This window comes from Taudactylus pleione, unplaced genomic scaffold (genome assembly GCF_031769625.1).
Source record: "Taudactylus pleione unplaced genomic scaffold, aTauple2 ptg000374l, whole genome shotgun sequence".
NCBI classification, from domain to species: Eukaryota; Metazoa; Chordata; class Amphibia; order Anura; family Myobatrachidae; genus Taudactylus; species Taudactylus pleione.
Window position 1 is genome coordinate 3562649 of NW_028284775.1, and position 21369 is coordinate 3584017.

Sequence of the window (21369 nt, forward strand, 5' to 3'; positions counted from 1 at the left end):
TTATGCTTCATCTGTGACTTTGTATGTGTGTAAAACTAATTCCTGTGCAGTTACAGTCGCAGCCCAGCGCCTGTAGTACACTTTGAGTGGTGTTTTGCTGCGTCTGCGATGCGAATAAGACGGAAATGTAAAGAAAAAGATAGTACGCTACACCTGTCGGAGCGACTAAGTCACGCCGTGTGTCTCGTGCCGTGTGTCATATAGACGCTAGGTGTATGATGACACATCTGTAGCAACACATTCCCCTTTCACCCTGTAGCAACTGTCTGTGGGTTGCAGTAGAACTAGAGCCTTTGTCGGGAAAGCGCTTAGTGGTAATCTCTTGATATAATGATTATTATAATATCAGGCATTACTGTAGCATCTAAGATAGAGCTGACATCAGGGCCATAACTAGGGTGGTGCGACCAGTGCCATGGCACAGGGCACTGCAGGGCAGGGGGCACTGTTTGAGCCTGCCAATTTTCCTGTTTATTATCATTCTCACTTGTAGCTTCCTCTTCCTTTATCCCCAGCATCTCCTGGCCTCCCCTATCTTTTCCCTGGCCCTTCCCATGATGAGGCCATGGCCCTTTTTCAGGTGCACTATCTTATGTCCCTATTTAAAAAATGTGGGGGGGTGCCAATGCGCTCTCTGGCACAGGGCACCAAAAAGTCTAGTTACAGCTCTGGCTGACATTGTATTTGCATATATGTATAGTGTTCCCTCTAGCTCCGGCGGCAGGCAGGGCAGCAGAGCTAGAGAGGGCAATCTTGTGCGCGCGCCCGAAAAGGGGCCTGGTTATGAAAAGGGGGCGTGTCTATAAGAAGCGTCCCCTTTTCGTCATACTTGGGGGCGTGCCCGGCGCTTACGGACAGGCCGGGCAGCCCCCAAGCGCTGCAGAAAGGGAGAATAGATGCCGGGCGCATGTGCCCGGCGTCTATTCTCCGGCGGTGACCGGATCACCGCATGTTTGTCCACCCGCGGGACACTGCGTCCCGCGGGTGAGAACGGCTCCCGCAGGCTGTTAGGGCAGGGCGCTTTTTGGCCCTCCTCCTGGAGGGCAGGGTGCTTTTTGCTCTCCAGAAGGAGGGCAGGGCGCCGCGCCCCGCTAAAACAGCCTAGCGGGAACGCTATATGTATGTCTGGACTTAATAGATTTAATGAAGCAACTTGTTTGAAGGTGGAAATATCCTTTTTATACATCATCACTTAATTTCTACAAAAATTTTCACCTACTTTTGTATAATTAAGTGTCAGACCCATCCATCATTCCTGTAACGTAGGAGATATCACAGATATTTCCTGGTTACAATTCTCCCCTGATAATTTCCACAGTCCCCATACGGCTCCATTGCACCTCTTACTGGACCCCTTGCCAGTTGCACGCATGGTGCCACATCTATGTCTTGCATTGATGTCAATTAATTTTGTTTTTGTTGTTGCTCAGCGACGGATCAAGATGAAACAAAGTTCAGGTTATTTCTAAGAGTTTCCACTAGAAATTAATGCTGGTTTCATGAAAATCTGTTCAGTAGTTTTTGCTCCAACTCTGAACAGGCAGACACAATGTTCTTATTATATTAGCATAGATACTCCATGTTCATTGTGAGTTTATTATAAATGTTTTCTTTATCAGTATTCTTAGTGCTTAGTGTGCACCTGCATTTTCTTTTTTTTTCTTCTGCATGTCACCACAGGTATGGTAGCACCTCTTATTAGGTTTAAAATTAGGGTGTGCTGCCCAGCCCCTCCCCCACTTTTCCTATTGGTTGATGTATCAAACAGTTTAAGAGTGGAGAAGTGGACCAGTGGAGTAGGTGCCCACTACAACCGATCAGCTTTGAGGTAGTATTTATCAAGTACATTTTATATAAATGATACTGTAGGTAGAAGCTAATTAGTTGCTATGGGCAACTTCTCTCTTTACACTGATTGAAACAAAAAGGGCAAACTGGACATCGGGGAAGATGTATAAATGTAGCCTTGTATTTGTGATACCTTTGGTACTTTTAATAAATAGTATTTGAAAAAGAAAAAATAACATTGGATGAGTTCTGGCAATTCAGATCAATTCTGCATACCTCCCATCTATTCCGCTTTTGGTGGGACAGTCCCGCTATTCAGGGACTGTCCTGCTGTCCCACTCGCGGGCAGGAGTGTCCTGCGTTCCCACCCGCGGGCAGGAGTGTCCCGCGGTGGTGGGGAAGCTGGGAGAGCACTCTCACTGCTGCTCTGAATGCGCACGGCATCTCTTCACTGCAAGGGGAGAGCCTGGGGGCAGCCCAGCATCTCTGGTAGTGCTGGGCTCGCCCCCTGAGTGATGTAACGGGGGCATGCCAGAAGTCCACGCCCCCGGACTATTGAATCACCAATGTTGGGAGGTGTGCTTCTAGTACAAATGTTAGGGCTGGAATATGACTGCATACACAGGATGATAGTGGTCATACTCAGACCATCATAACCATATGCTCAATAATCATCTGAGTGATTGTTACTGGAATCCCTGCTCATTTTGAAATGCTTGATACTGCATTGTGTGTGGCCAGTTTAAGAGATTAAGCCGATATGTAATACAGTTGGCTTGTTTGCATGCATGGGAATGGGCTAAATAACTTCTAAAATATTTTCTCTAAACCTGATATCGTTATTTTTAATATGGTGATTTAAAAAGTGTTTAGTTGCATTAGCTGAGACGCTATGTAAGTACTCTGCTCTAGGCTTGTACCATTCCATTGGGATTATTTCTAAGAATATCTGCAGCCTTTTTCTTTATATTGCTTTCAAGGGTACTGTATCCTTGGAAGCTATAGTGTGAATATTTCTGTACACTGTCCTTGTGTCTTAACCAGTGCTGGAAATACTGGATGGTACAAGAAGTGCAGCCAATATGCTCCCCTTGCCGAGGCCCATGTATCCAACCAGGTATCAGCAGCACTTCAAGAACCCGCCCACTCTGCTCTGAAAAGTGCTCTTCTAAGCAGTACATGCACTGTGAGTGCACCCCATTAGCTACTTAGAAGAGCCGTCTTCTCAGTATCACTGGGCTTTTGGGTCCAACATTGCACACTTGTTTCTAACACATTCATTTCCATTGCTACTATGTGCATTTACGGTCAGGCATAATTATGGTAATTCTTTTAGAATTCAGATAATGCTCATAGTTATGAAAAACGATAATTCCTGGAGCTGGAAGAAGACAGGGGAAGGAGTACAGAATCACATAACCATAACATAGTAAATGGTCTTTACAAGGGTCATTGCTGTATAAAATTATCGTTATTGTAAAGACCTCGTGTTGTTTTTTTCTGGAGATCAAAAAGAAAGAACAGAACTGAACAAAAAGCTTGATAATAATTGCATTAAAATATAAACACATTATGGAATACTTTCCTCTAAATTATACCATCCCTATTAAGGTGTCCACACACATAACGATGTGATCTCAATCACACGATGTGTACGATTTCCCCCTGAACTCTCCCCGGGAGCTACCTGGCAGTCCTGCACACGATTTGGTCTGAAAATGCTGCCAATGTGACACATGATCTATTGTGCCTCCTAACTACTCCAGTGCATCCTGACTTGAAATTGTCAGATCTGCCCTACAGCACGGCATCGTGATCGTGAGTGGGGACTCACGATTTGGCCATATTTTACACGATCTGTCGTTCCAATGCGTCGGAATCGGCCAGATCGGGTAAAATATCGTGCTGTGTGTGGGCAGCTTTAGGGTTTGTTTTCATGCTGTCTACTAGCCTACAAGCTGGCATTCTTCATTTTTAATAATACTAATTTCTAAATACAGTGGCCCATTCTTGCAGATTTTCCTGTGCCCTTCTCTGGTATACAAGGACAAGTCTGTGATGTTGGTGGTCACAGGGTGGCTCTTTGAGGCCATCACACAGATTTGAATTGCCCCCTTAAGGTTTCAACAAAGCATCATATAGGGATCGAGTTCTTTCCAAAACCTGTTTTTTATTATTCAATTTCAACCAAGCTTCAAATGTTGGACCAATTGCCTCATAATTTCCTAGGATAGTCTGGTATGACAACTCCTGTGTCTGCATTCAACCGAAAATCATCACGCCTCCACCAGCATGGCTGATGGTTGGTATTTCTGATGATGAGCTATGTTGGGTTCTCCAAACAAGGCATGATGCATTAAGGTTAAAACTACTCCACTTGGTCTCATCGGTCCAGAGCACATAGTTCCTTTAGTCTTTTTTTTTTTTTTTGTGGGAGGCGATAAGGGGCTAAAAGGCATACATTTTGTGAAAGCCATAATTGTTCAGCCTTTTTTTTTTATGGAACTCTGACATTTGGCCTTGGTTTTACAGGCCTATAAAAGTAGCTTTTGGGTTCTTTACAATTTCTCAGAACATCTAATATGGTTTGGTCTGGAGTAAATTTGCTCATGCACCTAATCTTGGCAAGTGTCTGAATTGTTCCCAGTTTGTAAATATTTCTCACTTTAGAATTAAACATTGTTTGGAAATGGCCTTATTTCCACACTGATGAGCAATAACAATTGCTTCTCTTGATGAATTTTCTACTTGGCAAGGTGTTAATACAAACGTGAATGCTTCAGACTGATGCTGAGGGTTCTTCTATGTTCCTGATTATCAGATTATACAGTGCAATTGATTAGCAGTTTATTGCCATGGGAATAAGGATGATGCTTTAATGTATAAAAGCTAAAATTTGAAGGGATGCATTTTCTATTTAACATGACGTGCTGCATGCGATATAAATATATATTCAACAATATAAGCAAACATAAATCCATGTTTGAAAAGTGTTGGAGAGGAGTCTCAGGGCCTGATTCAGACCCGCTCGCGAGCTCAGGACGCTCGCAAGCGGGTCGATGGTGCCCTACTGCACATGTGCACGACGGAGGGAGCTCCGTCGTGCGCATGCGCGGGACCCGGCTAGCGACGGGGTAGCCGTTGCTCCGGGTCTCGCACCAAAGGGGGCGTGCTGTCGATGTTGATTGATGTTGCTGCCAGATGGAGGCGTTCCCATGGGAACGCCTACCGTCTGAAGCCGGACCCACTGACATCAGTCGTGATGTCAGTGGGAGTGATTTTGGCTCTGATAGAGCCAAAATCACTCCAGGGCTTGCGGCAGCGAAACCCTACCGCAGGGTCTCCGTCGCAAGCCCGATGGTCGCGATGGTCTTGACCAACGCGACCATCATCATGGACGCTCGCTATAGCGGTGGGTGGTCACCCACAGCTATGCGAGCGTCCAAGAGGCCGCTCCATTTTCATGTAGGTGGGCCCTGATTCAGAGCGAGCGCTCTGGTCAGAGCGTCCGGCTCTGAATCAAGCCCTCAGTGTATATAGCCAAATTCCTTAGGCACTTCTACTGTAGCATACTTTACTGTTCCCCATTGCTTTCAGAAAAAATACTGTAGAACAATGAAGGAAGATGTGGGACCAAAGTAGAACCAGATGTAAATGAAGCAGCATGGGGGCATTCACACTGTCTTGTAGTGAAAAAGTAAGAGTGTGCTTATTTATTGGTAGATCAGTATGACTGCAATCAACGCTTTGGTCCTATCTGACAATAAATTAGACGATGCTCCTACCTAGCGAACAGTGAATGTGTGCATGGTATTTAGTCATATATATTGTATGTATACAATACTGTGCAAAAGTTTTAGGCAGGTGTGGAAAAAATGCTGCAAAGTAAGAATGTTTTCAAAAATAGAAGTGTTAATAGTTTCTCAAAAAAGGTTGGTATATCCATCTTCTGTTTGGAGAAGTCTGGGCAAAAGTGGTCTTCATGGAAGAATTGTGGCTAAAAAGCTAGACCTTCTACGTGGAAACAAGGCCAAGCTACTCAACTATGCACGAGAACATAGGAACTGGGGTGCAGACAAATGGCAACAGGTGCTCTGGACTGAGTAAAAATTTGAAATATTTTGCTTTAACAGTAGGCAGTTTGTTTGCCGAAGGGCTGGAGAGCGGTACAATAATGCAGGCAACAGTGAGGCATGGTGGAGGTTCCTTGCACGTTTGGGGCTGCATTTCAGCAAATGGAATTCTCGATTTGGTCAGGATTAATGGTGTCCTCAATGCTGAGAAATACAGGCAGGTACTTATCCATCATGCAATACCATCAGAGAGGCTTCTGATTGGCTCCAATTTTATTCTGCAGCAGGACAACGACCCCAAACATACTGCCAATGTCATTAAGAACTATCTTCAGCATAAAGAAGGACAAGGAGTCCTGGAAGTGATGATATGGCCCCCACAGAGCCCTGATCTCAACTTTGAGTCTGTCTGGGATTACATGAAGAGACAAAAGGATTTGAGCATGCCTACATCCACAGAAGATCTGTGGTTAGTTCTCCAAGATGTTTGGAACAACTTCCCTGCTGAGTTCCTTCAAAAACTGTGTGCAAGTGTACCTAGAAGAATTCATACTGTTTTGAAGGCAAAGGGTGGTTAACACAAATTTTGATTTGATTTAGATTTTAATTGATATAAAAAAAAAAAATATTCTATTTTTGAAAGCATTTCTTTCACACCTGCCTAAAACTTTTGCACAGTACTGTATATATATTTTTATGATCAGAGACATTGACTAACATTCTTATTTTACAGTATTATGCAAGATTTTCCCACTTTAACAAAGAGAAGCATTTATATTTCAATATTATGAAGATTTAAGCTGGGCATACACTACAATTTTCTGTCAGATATCTGTCCAATCTGGCTGGTTGGAATGAAAACCTGGTAATGTATGGGAGCAAATGACAGGTGATCATTTGGTTTTAAAAACACTGAAAAAAAAAGAACAAAAAAAAAATTGTTCAAATTTGTTAAATTTGTGTTTTAACCAATTTGTCTGAACCACCATTTTTGGCTATTTTCCAGTGATTGTGAGCAAATGGACGATTGTCATTTGCTCCCATACATTACCAGGTTTTCATTCCGACCAGCCAGAAAATTGTATAGTGGATGGCCAGCTTTACACTGGACTTTTGTTTAGTCACAAAGAGTACATTCTTCCACCTACTAATTTTATCTCTCGCTTTTATCCCTTCTCCCAGGTACAATATTTCTTCAAAATTCTAGACAACTGAAGACTCTCAAAAGAACACAAGAAACAAGAATTGATTTATTCATTTTATTGTCTGATGTTTTGAGTTAGAGCACTGTACTCTTTGCAGATATTACAAATGTTCAAACAATGTGCGCACAGTAGACATGTAATACATCCTATGGGATACTGCATTGCATTTTTAAAATAAAGATTTATTTTTCAACACGTGACTTTGGTTTATTTCATACATTACTTTTCTTGAAGAAAAATAAAATTGTACAACTGCATAAATATAAAATTCTTCCACCATGAAAATGGTTAAAACATCTGTAAAGACACAGCACCAAACTGCGATGCTTCTTGAAAACAAAATATATATACCTCAAAACAATTAGCCATATTCCAGGCAAAAGTGACAGTCAGACCAAGGCCTCAACAAACCTTCATGACGCACATAAGAAATAAGGAGAAGGGGGGGGAATAATTATAAAAGCATTAAGTACAAAGCAAAAGCACAACCCATTACCTCTTGCATTTACGTGAATCTAAAGAAAAGCAAAAAAGAGAAACAAAATGGAAAATGCCCCCCTCCCCCTTGTCTAAATAAAATTAAATCAATGCCATGTTAAAAATGGCTTTATGGAGTGCTGTTAAATATCCTTATTGGTTGGCCATCTCCTGGTTAAAAGTAGAAACAAAACGACTATGCCAGTTTTATTCCCATTATAGAGTATTTACATCTTGACCTGCAAACCTGCCTGCTCACAGAAGGAACATAGAGAACAAGAGAACATGGCTTGGCAGAAATGATAGAGCCTGCACATATGCTACTGTACAAGTACACAAAAAATACACAACGTAGCAATGTTTTGGGGCCAGACACAATGCTTACTACATTTTGATTATGGAATCATAATTTACAGCATAATGGGCATGTCCCAAGGTTCAAGTCATTAGTTCTCTTTTACAGTATAATAAATACTTGTTACTATTGCTACACCTTGATTTTACATTCTAACCCTAGTAAATGCAGAAAGCTTGTGTAAAGCATATATATTTAGTGTAGGTCCCATACATGACAGTTTGTTCAAGACTAAAAGTTTTCTGGATTTGTTTTTTAGATTATGCTATTGCACAAGTTGTGCCTATGATCAGCTACTCTTTATATCAAACTTTACATCAAAGCGTCCCTGAAAGCGGTCTTTATCACTGTAGCCGATGTTCTCCCCGAATGCCTTGCACTCAATACGAACTTCTGTGTCCATGGAAATGTTGGTGAACTGCACAGCAATTAGGGGCTGTAGATAATCAGGTTGCAGCAGCCGTCCATAATAAGGGTAGTAGTGCAAGGGAAATCCGCCATATCCACCCATCCCATAGTAGGTCACCTCTTTAATTTTATGGTGGTCTTCCTCTTTCTGTAAGAAAAAAAAAAAAAAAAAAAGGGGAGTAGACATTGTTTAATAGTAGTTATTACATACATTTTAGTTTTTGTTCATTTTGTTCCTGGAAGAATTTACGTTATTGTGCCATGAACATGTCCAGTGGTCTTGTCATACAGGGCCGGACCTGGCCAGCCCTAAGGTTATTAAAATTTGGGAACTGTGTTCACATAAGATCCAGGACACAAGTAAAATCATACCCATTGCAAACAGTAACCAGCATAAAGATCCTTCACTTTGACATTTTCAAGATGTGTTTGCTAGATATGAACTGGAGGCCACAGAAACATCTTGGAACTGCTGCTTATGGCAATAGTTGGTAGCAATTGTGCTAGATTGTAATTTTATTCTGATCAGTGCTGGACTGGCCGTCGGGCCCTTCTGGCAAATGCCAGAAGGGCTGATGGCCTCAGGGTCTGCTCGAGGAGGGCAGAAGTACCCCTGTGGTCCACCCCATGCCACCGGATACATGTTATGCGCTCAGGGGGAGGGAAGGGGTGGCAGCAGTGATGGGCCAGGAAGAGACAGGGGCCCTGCCAAAAGGCCAGGCTCCAGTCACTCGTGGCACGCCCCCTTCGCTAGTGCTTAGGTCAGACTGCCAGGGCTTAAGCTACAGCCCCAGTCAGTCCCTGACGCTGATCAATCAGTGCTGGCAAGACGTTTTGGGGACGATTCTATTCTGTTGCAGGATTTTGCTTACAGGCTAAATGCACTGGAGCTTTCCATTAATTCACACGACTAGCCTCGAGGCTGCATTTATTGCAAATGTCTGCTCGCACCCTCCTGAGGTACGAGCAGAATCCACATTAAGCTTTGAGGCTAATTGCAACCAGACAGCTGCATTCTGTCCAGCACTTAGCTCAGGAGCTGTAGCTTAATGCTGCTAAAATAGTGGCCGTTACAGGAAGTTTTCGAATATCTCCCAGGCACTTAGCCCGAGAGCTAACTTCCCGCAAAACCACTGCACCGCCCTCCTTGAGTCAAAGGCAGTCAGTCACTCTACTCTAGAAATTCTTGCAATATTATTGAATTGGGGGGGAAAAAAAACACAAAAAACAAAACAAAAAAAACACAACTGTATGACGTCACTGCTTCCCATATTTTTAGTGTGTTTCAGACACAATAGTCATGCATGTTTTTTCCCTTTAAAAAAATTCTTTATTTTGATAGGTTCGGATAACAAAACAATACAGAGCATCATGAAAATGAGGCACAATAGACCACGCATGTTACAGTAATAAGCACAGTCTGCACAAGCGTAACACGGTAAAGAAAGGAAGCTATGCATATTTAGTTCTCTATTAGGAGTAATTGTGTGTTATAACATTATACTGGTGTGATGAGAAGTTCAACTAATCAGATGTGCTTACCTTTCCTACACAGAAGATAGGAATGATGTTTGGGTTGTAACTTGTTGCAGGGTATTCTTCTGGAAGTGATGAATTTTGTGGAGGCTGCAATTGTAAAATTAAAAGTTAGTTACATTTTCGGCCATGCCAACATCAAGGACATGAATGTTTCCATAAGAGCTTGGCAAAGGAGAGTCTTACCTTTGGTTTATATCCTAAGACTCGGTTAAGCTTTACAATTACACAAGGCCTGCCAACACTAAAGCCAAAGGTCGGATCTTGTAGGCCAGAGCAGTTCCCAAGCCATTCCCGCTTAAATGTGCAGGATTTTTTCTTGCCATCAGTTGGACTTATTGCTCCTTGTTCATAGTAGGGTCCAGGAGTCTCTGGAAAAATGTTAAATTTTAGCAAGTTTTGTACATACAACAAGTCAGCAATCTTGTGCCCGAGTGTCTGCATCTCAGGTGAATGAGCTAAAAATTAAAAAGGCACTCGATGTATATTTTTGTGGACATGACTATTCAGAGGCTACTTTACTCAGAACGTAGCAACTAACTAAGTAGTGGTCACGGTATGACAACATGCCACCAGTGCTAGCTTTCACTGAAGGTCATAAACACATCTTGGAGGCATCCACAAGTTTATAATACTTTGAGTAACTCCTAGTAATATTTATCTAGGTCTAGCCAACCTTCCAATAAAGGAGAATTTTAGACAGCACCATTAAAAGACTGGTAAATCTTTTTAGTTTTTTTTTTTTTTTGTCTAAAAGCTGTGTGCACACTTATATCAGCCTGATTTGTCATTTCCGGGCAAATCAGAAAAAAACAAAACAAACAAACAAAGAAAGAAAAAAAACGGGCATATCGTATGCCCGATTTGCTCGCTCCCATGTGATATTTTCTGGTTGGCGGTGCTGCACGGCCAACCAGAAGTATGATGCCATGCTGCCGAATGCAGCACGGCCTCCTACATCGGGCCATCGTCCCCTGCATCGTGCAAGTGTGTATGAACTTGCCGATGCAGGGGTCAGTCGGATCGACTGGCTACACATCGTTCTGATGTGTAACCAGCTTTAGATATACAGTGTACCCCATCGTGCTCTAACAGTAGTCACATATGAAAAAAGAGAACACTTTAATACTCACCTCCACATTCTCTAAAAATCTGTGGGTCTGTTTGGTGGCTGCTGTTATACTTGTCTAAAAACTTAGAAATGCTGTTTACGAATTCTGCATAGGTTGATGGGTCGTTCAGTGTATAAGTTATCTCTGTTTTAAGTGCTTTGGGCACCTGGGTCAGTCCTTGGATACAAAAACAAGAAAAATAATGGATTTATGTAGCTCAGAGTGTAAGATTTAATTCTGCTTACATTGCAGCATGATATATTATACACACACACACACACACACACACACATATATACATATAAATAAATATATATATTTATTTATATATAACACCAAATGTACATATTAATCTTGGATATTAAGCTTAGTCACAGATTAGCAGAACTTTTGCTAGTTTCAATTGTTCATATTGCCAAGAGCGTCGGGAACTAATCTGCTTTTGTACAGATTACATCACAAAAAAAAAAACTTTGCTAGAAAGACATAAAATACAGTTGTTGAATCCACAGCAACCAATTAGATAACATCTTATAGTAGTCTGATTGATCAGTCTAGTCTAAGTCAATTTCTGATTGGTAGTTAATAAAGCTTTTAGGGAGGCAGTCACCAGTAGTCTACAACATGCCAGCATTGTAGACCCACATTAATGGTACCAATAAGATCAAATTAGAATGATGGCTCCTATTATCCTGTGTGCTGTCATTTTTGAACTGCACTTACATGCCTCAAACATGTTGAAAGTGACGAAGAAGACGAACGGATGACTCATGTCCGATTTGGCTACATGTGTATGCAGACACACTGGAAATTCGTCCTAAAGCCCAAGCAATGGCCTGTGTAGGGGCCGGCTTTAGAAGCTGAAATAACCAAGCACGTGTGACTGGGGTTCCCCACCCCCCCCCACACCATGGGCCGAATTCAATTCAATGCGAAGATGAATAGGCGTGGAAGGGAGCTCCCACAACTATTCAATCATACTTGCTAACTCTCCCTGAAATAGTAGCAGTCTCCCTGAAGAGTCTAGCAATCTCACAGCTTGCACTTTACCCCCATTATGAAGCGGTTGTATGTAAAAAAAAAAAAAAAAAAAAAGTGATATATACATTTAAATGGGATAATTAGTATCATTTCCCTGCATTGGTTATAAGCCACAATGATCCCAATGTCTACATGCATTTTCTGAAAAGTATCAGTGTGTTTTCATCAAATATATCTTAGTAACTGCTTTGGGGCTCATTTACATTTATATGTAAATCAATTTCATGACACGCTCCCCCAGATGTAGCAGTACATGCCCATTATAACGCGTGCTCATAGGTGCTGCTTTTACAATGTCCCTGAAATTATTTTTGAAAAGTAGCCAATTATATATACACACACACACACAACACACCGCGCTGTTTGGACAGGCTAAAGGATTTCTTCTCGCACCCCCTGGGGATGCAAGGAGAAATCCGACAAAAATGCCGGGCGCGCAGCTGTTTGCCGGCTTAGTGCGGCTCTAACAGCCCTGCGCCTGGCACTTTAGTCAGAATGCCGGTTCTCGCGCCTAAACACCCAGGTTAAGTCGCGGGAACATGCATTTTCTGACTTAACCAAATTCCCGACAAGGCACACAGCGCGTTGCATTGAATATCTGCGGGAGCTCCCTCCTGTGGCTATTCATCTTCACATGTGCCCATTTCCACTACTTATTTTACTCAGGAATGGGAAAAGTCTGTCTTCATGTGTATATCTTACATATTTATTTGGTTTGCATAGCATGGCTGGTGAAAAGCCCCATCTACTGGGGTTGACAGTGGATCGCTTAAACAATAATGTAATGAGACACGGTCCAGCAATTATGATACAATTAGGCTGCAGCTGGCTTTACTTTAGGTTACAATGAACAAGAACATAAGTAGATAGTGCCTGTTGATGCAAGGATTTCTTCCCCCCCCCAGTCTCTTCCTTCACCTTTCCATATCTCTCCCTCCCCTCTATCCACCTTTTCACCATCTCCTCCCTCTCTGTATGTGTGTGGGTTTTTCATTTTCTTTCTGACAGCAGGGAATATTCAGCAGCATCCCCTACATCCAGCCAATCAGAGACCTCTCTAACAGGCCTCCCACTCGCATCGTTACAGTGATGACATGGAGGACTCCAGGAGAAGGGAGCTGTGTCCTGTGGGGTAACATCAGTCAGCAGGAGGGAGGGACTCTGCACTCACTGCGTACCTGCCACTGTTGGACAGCCAAGCACCATGCAGCGAGAGTGACCATGGTGGTAGTGCTGGTGACGGGCGCAAAGTCCTGGCTGGTGCTGCTTCAAGTCTAGGTGCGCCTGGTTCTCATGGCACCCATTGTACAGCCTGCTGATAACACATGTATCTATTCTGTGGAGTGGAAACAGATAGTGTATGGTGTCCTGTCAGCAGGGAGAGTGTGCGCACCACCTGCTCCACTATGTAGTTAGGAAGCAGACTGTCGAAATGCCGACCACCGGCTTCCCGACTGTCATATCCCGACAAGGGACTAATGATAGGTGTTGGGGGATTCTTAGGTTACGTTGGGGGATATCTTCTAGTGCCAGGCTTCCGGCGTCGGAGTAAGGTACGGCGGTAACTCTTACCGATTCCGGACATGATAAAATAGATAGATTAGATACACACACACACGGGGCATGGAGGTGTGCCTTATGTGTTGTCAGTATTCTTCAATGAATTGATAGATTGTACAGTCCACAAAATGGCTAACTCCACTGTGTATAACAAACTATATTTATGTAAAAAAAAAAAAGTCTAGGTTTCAGAAGTCCACAAATAGCAATATCTCTAGTTAGAAAATTACAATTCCTACTAAAAGTTGCTTAATATGCTACAAATTTTACTGAATTTTGTCTTGTTCCATACTTCAGTTGTCCAATTCTTAAGGTGCATACACAAAGATTTTTTGAACGATTATCAATAACTATATCGTTTATCGTTCAAAAAATCGTTCACTTTTAAAACGATGAACGATTGTCGTTCATGCGCGTTCACGTTTGTAGTTCAGTCAGACTGACCAACCCAACGATTTTCAGTAAGGGGATATGCAAAAATCATTTGTAGTTCAAAAAAATCGTTCATTACATTTAGTAAATGAACGATTCTAGTAAACGATTTTTGTTCATTTTTCCCTTGAAAAAATGAACGAAAATAGTTTACTAAAATCATTAATTTACTAAATCGTTGTGTGTGTATATTCAGCTTTACTGATACAGTATGTACTCCCAAGAATCAAAGTTTTTCCCAGTTTTTATTGGCAGTAGTGTAGCAATCTACAATAGCTAGCAGGACGCAGTTTAACAGACTCACAGAGATGCCAACCATAGATTTTTTTAAGATCAAGCAAGATTTATCTGTTCTACTAAATATTTGTAATACCACACTGTTGAACAACCTGGAACACAAGAAGATCTCAGAAGAAAGAAAAAAGAAAAATAACAAACACCCACAACCAATAAAGTCTGAGAAACAATCACCACTTAGGCTAGATGCATAATGTATGTGAATAGCTTGTAGTGAAACTTCTGCGGACCTTACAGCTTTGTTTGAATATATCAAAGTGTATTTTTAACACCCTAAATATCCTTAAAAAAAAAAGTCAGAACTGTTATTAAATAGTTTACTGAAATGGAATTTATACTAAAACATCATTTGAACTATGCTAAAACATATTTAACATGAGGTATCATTTAAAAACAGGAATCATGCTTTTATGAAGAAATTGTAACAAAACAAACATTTTGACAGTGAATCATTAATTATGACAGTGAGTCAAGGTCATAGCTAGAGAGGGGAAGTAGCAATGTTCTCTCCTATACACTGTAGTCAGCATAGTGAGCCTATAGAGGAAAGGGGGGAGGGGGGACCTCACACAAGGCAGAAATGTACTTTCCACTATGGGCATGGAGGTTTCACATTGTGCACTTGCAGATAAGACAAAGTAACTGCTTACACAGTATGCAGAGACATGTGTCACTATGCCTTTAAACATCACACACACACACACACACACACACACACGAGCTAAAACCAGAGTTATTGCAGGGTTAACCTGGGTTGCTTCTGGGTGTAAAGGGGACAGAGTTGGATTCCTGGGTCGAGTGACCCGGCAATCCAACCCAGGTAACTTGCAGGATTTAACACGGGAATGACCAGTGAAACCCTGCAGTGTAAACGGCGCGAACCAGGTCACGATGACCCAGATCGTGCTGCATGCCTGCCGATTGGCCGGTTTCAGTGACGCTTGGAGATGTCGTCCTCTCCAAGCGGCCACTTCAACTACAGAAGAGCCGGGTCACTGCAGACCCGGCTCTGGTGTGAACGGTGCAGACTCGGGAATATCCTGGGTTGGCGCCGGGGAAGTTCGGGGTTTGACCGGGATTGGAACCCTTTTCCAACCTCCGGGTCAGACCCGGAACTTGGGTATAAAAGCAGTATAAGTGTGAATGAATCCAAAAGGTTTGTAATTAACGCATTGTGTCGCATAAACATTTGATCTTAATAAATCAGATCTACGTTTTGTAAACCTGCGAAATATTGCAGAGCTGGAAAGTAGCAGTTCTAGGAAGATGGGGACAGCACTTGTGCAGGAACTTCACATAGGCCTGCTGTTGGCTGGAATACAATCTAGCCAGACTATTGAATAATGTAGTATTGTGTTAGGTGTACATAGAGAGAAACTGCAGTGTCAAAATATTTCAGTTATTTCTCGGCTTCTCTTGGCACTTCATCTTCACCTACTAACCTGGAGGCGAATGGAGACAAGCAGTACACCCCCTCTTCTCCCACTCCCCCTGATTAATGTGTCAGCATGTTTGTGGGTTTTATTCCAGTTTTTCTTCTTATATAAAAAAAAACCTCAACAGGACAATGCTATTGAATAGTACCATCTGTTTGCTATGTACTGCTTTGTCTGTCCCTGTCCAATAATAGCGTATAATTATTTAGATTTATTTTTATAAACTTTAACATTTTTCAGTTGGATTAGGCTTTGTTATTAAATGTAATGGATTACAAGGTATAATTGTTACATAATTTATTGTTGCATAAATGTGTATTAATATACATTTAGGCAGGGATTAGCTATTTCTTTATATCAAACATTTCCATCCAGAAAATATACACAATAATAATTTTATTTGCATAGAAGTTTACTATACCTATGTCAGGGCTCAACAAATCCCAGGTCGGCATGGCGACAAAGATTTTAGTCCTGGCGACCGGAATTTCCAAGCCACCCCCTGCCGCGCCGAGAAACTCCATTTGTCGGGCGCCCGGCGTCGGGCTTCCCCACGGGCACTATGGGAAAGACGTCATGACGTCTCCCCCATAGTAACTAGGAGCGGCGGCAGCCGAAGCTCACTCCTGAGCCCCACCGTCCGGCTCCCCCCACGGGCACTATGGGAGAGACGTCATGATGTTTCTCCCATCGTTCCGAAGAGCGGCAGCGGATGCAGGATCCTGGCCTAAGGTAAGTATTCTGTTTTTTGGGGGGTTTTTTGTGTGCGTGCGGCACACTTAGAGGGGGCTTAATACTAGGGGCACTATTAGACTGGGCTTAGTACTGGGGGTTCTATTAGAGGGGGCTTAGTACTGGGAGCACTATTAGACTGGGCTTAGTACTGGGGGCACTATTTCAAGGGCTTACTACTCGGGTGCACTAATACAGGGGGCATTATTTCAAGGGGTTTACTACTGGGGGCATTATTACAGGGGGGCTTACTACTGGGAGCACTATTACAAGGGGCTTATTGCTGTGGGCACTAATACAGGGGGCTTACTATTGGGAGCTTACTACTGCGGGCACTTTTACAAGGGGCTTACTACTGGTACAGGGGGCTTACTACTGGTAGCACTATTACAAGGGGCTTACTACTAGGTTGAGGGGCACTGAAATGGCATGTGTGGTGGTCTATACAAGCTTTCATAATTTTGGTAATGGACAATGAAGATGGCTCCTAGATTTTACAAAAATTTGTCGAGCCCTGCTGTATGTTATAAACCAGAGGTTGACAACCAGTGGTTCTTCCGTTATTTTGGTATGACAAAAGCCATACAACACTGGCACCCTGATGTCAGATTTGTATATACAAAAAACATTGTCAGAGGCATACTGTTTATAGAACATATGTTATTTCCAAATTTGTTCTACATAACTGCTGTAAGCATTATCTGTATAATGGAGCAGTAACTCAATGCCTCAGGCTAATCCTTTTGTTGTATTGTTTTACTGCCAGAGATAAATGATTTTAAGAGGATGGGTGGGTGCATGGAAGGTGTAGTCTCCACCAAATAGAGGGCCTGAGGTATTGAGCGGACCTAAACCCGACTGTCCTATCCCTTGCAGGGATAGGACAGTCGGGATTAGGTCCGCCGGCTTCCTCACTGCATACAGCTTAAAAACATGGTCATGCAGCATGCAGTGGTGGCGACAACACCATAAAACACCATCCATCCTCTTTTCAATATGGTTTTCATACATAAGCATCTGAAAAGGAAATAGGTGTGAACACGACCTAAGGGTGCACAGACTGCAGGCATAGCATTACCTGGTGGTGCTACACGATCTTGATACGTTGGTTCGTAATCACTGATGGTTAATAGAAGCACTTGAATGGTCCCAATAAATATACCAGCTAGACAGAGATAGAAGATCACATAGAATAGGAGGATTTTAACTGCAAAAGGTGGGGAAAAAAAAGTTAGGTCAGTAAACACATTTTTTCCAGTAATATTATACCTCAAAACAAGAACTTAAAAAGTAATGTGTAGTACAGAAAGCCACATAGTAAAGCACTACAGTAGCAGTTTAACTTAATAACAATTTCACCATAAGTTAATTTGTGACATAAACCAGAGTACAAAACAGCTTTTGAATTCTTTTCAGGTTTAGCTTGTTTGTAGAAAATGAGAAGTGTCTTGACAGCATGGTTAAATAAATGGCTATTGTGTAACAAACCTATTACACAGAGGCCTAGTCACATTATATTTTTACTCATGTTAGGAAGTGGCATGCTCATAGTTAAAGTTGGTATCCAGGCAGCATTGAGCAAGTGTCAGTGACGTCAGGGAGATTTGGAAATTTTTTCCACAGCTCAGACATAGGAGGAGACAAGCACTATTGCTGCTAAGCAAACATGCTATGCTGCCTGTGAATTCTGCCAGGCTTCAGGCCGCTTGTCACTGTATATCCAAGCAGGGTAGGTTTTGCATATGGAAACACAGCGTTCTGCATACCACAACATACATGACATTGTACCGAAGAACAACAAGATAACCACTACAACCTTATACTAACACAGTCAGCGTACTGTAAGCGAATACAAATAACACAATTCCAAATTAGATCATTTTACTTCTGCCAACAAGAAACACTGCTGGCACAAATGCGACATCTGTGCCAAGTCTCAGTTACAGTCATGTAATGTAGTGAACTACACATCCTCAGTTACTACAGGATCACCTGTAATGTTTAGGATATACTCAACATACACATTTTGTACAAATTACAATGTTTAAACTTTGATAATAAGGTTTAATATAAATTAATAGAGGTAGTATGTTTAATATAATTTTTCTGGAATATGAAATGCTCTTCTGCTTGCCTGCCTAATTATGTACCAATCAAGAATGTCTGGAAGAGTCAGACAAGTTTTAGGTTGTACAAAACAAAATTGACAAAGCACAGTAGAGGTGTCAGACTATATGCTTTCAAAACAATAGGCTGTTTTATGTTCCAGAAGACAGTACTATGATAGTGCCATAAGCTTAGTAAAGGATCCAGTATGGTTTTAAATAAAATATCCCAGCCAAAAAGAAGGAGCAGTCAGTCAGACAGGTCAGTCTGGTATTATTCTAAACCAGGGGTGGCCAACTAGTGTAATAAAACAGTCATGATTAAACAAGTGTGCACATTTGTTTCCTTAAGTGTTGACATCTGCTAAACGTCTCTTTTAAATATATTCTATTGATTAGAAGCCTAACAACTAAGGTTGTTATCTTGCCTGTATTTTACCAAAACTATTGTCAAAATAGGCAATATCTTTATCAAAATGTTGGCAACTCATAAAATTAACATCAAAACAATTAAAAATATTAGAAGCAACATAACACACTGGGATTATTATAACCTCTTAAAGTCTGCCTTGCATACTTTGTAACGTAAATGTAATAGGTTATGTACAACTTCTTTCTCTAGATCCAGTCACCAGGTCCTAAATAAACAATCACACTATGGGGGAGATTTAATAAAGCTTGGAGAGAGATAAAATTGGAGATAAATAGCACCAATCAATTCCTAACTGTCACTTTACAGGTTGTGTTTGAAAAATGAGTTAGGAGCTGATTGGTTGGTGCTATGCATCTCCAATTTTATTTCTCTCCAAGCTTTATTAAATGTCCCCCTATAATGCTAGACTGCAGGTATGCAAAATGTAATACTTTTTCCAGAACTACCATAATACAATAAAATAACAGAGTGTGAGTGTAATACAGATATATTTTATTTATTTTTTATTTTATTTTTTTTAAATAGAGCAAGGGAAATGCAAATCAAATTAAAGAGTTTGAAATTCCTGATCCATTGTGCACTTTGGAGGCCCAACTCAAGTTACACTGGTTGCTAGGATACAACCTTAGGAGGACCTGTTCATTCCTGACTATTCCTTTTCCTCCAGCTAGTTGGTTCTAACTAAACCACTACATAATCTGTATGTATCTTACCATTTTACACCCACCTTCCACCCTGCAAAGCCCTCTGAGCAGACAGAGCACTGAGCATTCACCTATCCTGTCACCTTGACTAACCTTGAGCAGTGATGCCCAGAACAAGCCCTCTCAGGTTACCCCTGACAATGAGAAAAGCTTTGCCTTCATCCTCAAACGATGCCTCAAGGTTTCTATTATGGTAGTCTTGATATCATCATCACCATCCTCCCGCCCATCCCCCAGCATATACTATTTGCCTTCTGCGTATTTTCCATTGCAAACCAACAACTGCAATGAGCCACCCCCCTTGTGAGTTGTGTAGTGGGTGACGATGACACACTCACAGGACTTTCCACTCCCTCTTGTCTCAGCTCTTATAGATTGGCTACATCGGCGTCCTTCAAAATGACCTCTCCCCCGCCCCACTTTCCAAAAAAAAAGGAAAGCAGAAGTGAGAGGATGTAGCTGAGAAGAACGTATGAGACAGAAGACATGATAATACTAAATGTAGTCAGCTAGAGGCGATGGTGCCATCACACACCAGAGGGGGATCCGAGCATCAGCCACAGTGCCAGGCGCTCTCCTATCACAGGGCAGACAGAGGACACGTCCATGTAACCTTGCAGTCATCCATCTCTCCGGTACTGTGGGCACATCAGCTCATACAATGGTAAGAGGCAGTAGCATGTGATACTTACACCAGCTGCCACCTGTCCTGCCCAATAACTCCTTCTTCTCCGAGTTCCAGATAAAGGTCTTCCAGCCCCCATCGCTCTCCTTGGCTTTATCCCTGGCCATGCTCTCTGATCTGTGCCTCTTAGATTGTGCTTCGTACAGAGATGTATAGGATTATATACCCGGTGCTGTGCCCTGTGGCTGCTTCCTTCTTCCCACCAGTGCCGGTATGTAAGGCTGAGGGTGTGCGGTCGGCGGCTCCTAGTACAGATCACACCGGGTGGGAGGGGGGACAGGAGGCAGAACTTGGTGTTACAATGCCAGGCGCTGCCGGTGAGAGGAGACGGGAGAAACTTGGAGCCGGCGAGGTCCTGTCTTCCTGCACTTCCTAATATATCTCCCTTCTCCTGTACAGAGGCGGGCTCAGGGGTAACATGGGGCCAATAAACGTGTGAAATGGATATAAGGGAAGGGGGGCGAGGCGGGGCTTCCAGGCTGCAGATCCGAGGCCAGCAGTCAGTCAGTGAGAGAATAGAAGTGTGTGCTGCTGCCTGGCGCCCAGTCACTGCCGCCACATGGCTCCTCCTCTCTTATATTATACACCAAGGTGGTACAAAGTGCAGCGCTGACAGCCTGGGCCGGGTGTGCAGCAATGGAGGAGATCAGCAGCAGTCACCTCTTCATGTGCTGTGTATCACACGGGACCCACTACAGGAGCTGCCTCACCATGTGTCTTGCCCACAGTCTGAGGATCATTCTAAGAAAGTTGGCTGCTATGGTTACAAACACCAGGTAGTCTTAGATCAGACGGCCCTCCTGTGTAGAAGTCTTTCTAGGCAGACGAGGGGTTAATACAGAGGATGTGCTGTGCCAGGTGGGTACAGGCATTGGAGCACCTCGGGCATGGGTGGCACTGTCACGACGCCAGTAGCACGCCTCATTCCCTGTGTGTGCGCACAGACTGGCGGCGGGGGACTCCGTGCTCCTCTGGCTGTGATCTCAGACC

General features: G+C 42.6%; 2 protein-coding genes across 3 annotated transcripts in view; one reads left to right on the forward strand and one right to left on the reverse strand.

Moving 5' to 3' along the window:
* Positions 1-7261, forward strand: part of NME7 (NME/NM23 family member 7) — a 194536-nt gene extending 187275 nt beyond the window's left edge. For both annotated transcript variants that reach the window (XM_088444953.1, XM_088444954.1), the window contains exon 12: positions 7044-7261. In XM_088444953.1, coding sequence (XP_088301079.1) covers positions 7044-7076 — 33 coding nt within the window. In that variant the 3' untranslated portion in view covers positions 7077-7261. The remainder of the gene's footprint in view (positions 1-7043) is intronic.
* On the reverse strand, positions 7107-21052 carry ATP1B1 (ATPase Na+/K+ transporting subunit beta 1). Its single transcript, XM_088444956.1, has 6 exons — positions 20387-21052; positions 17531-17659; positions 10976-11131; positions 10029-10213; positions 9849-9932; positions 7107-8454 (listed from the first exon to the last, which is right to left on the reverse strand). The coding sequence occupies exons 1-6, from the start codon at positions 20484-20486 to the stop codon at positions 8188-8190; spliced, it is 921 nt and encodes a 306-aa protein (XP_088301082.1). The 5' UTR covers positions 20487-21052; the 3' UTR covers positions 7107-8187.
* Between the last annotated feature and the right edge of the window lie 317 nt (positions 21053-21369).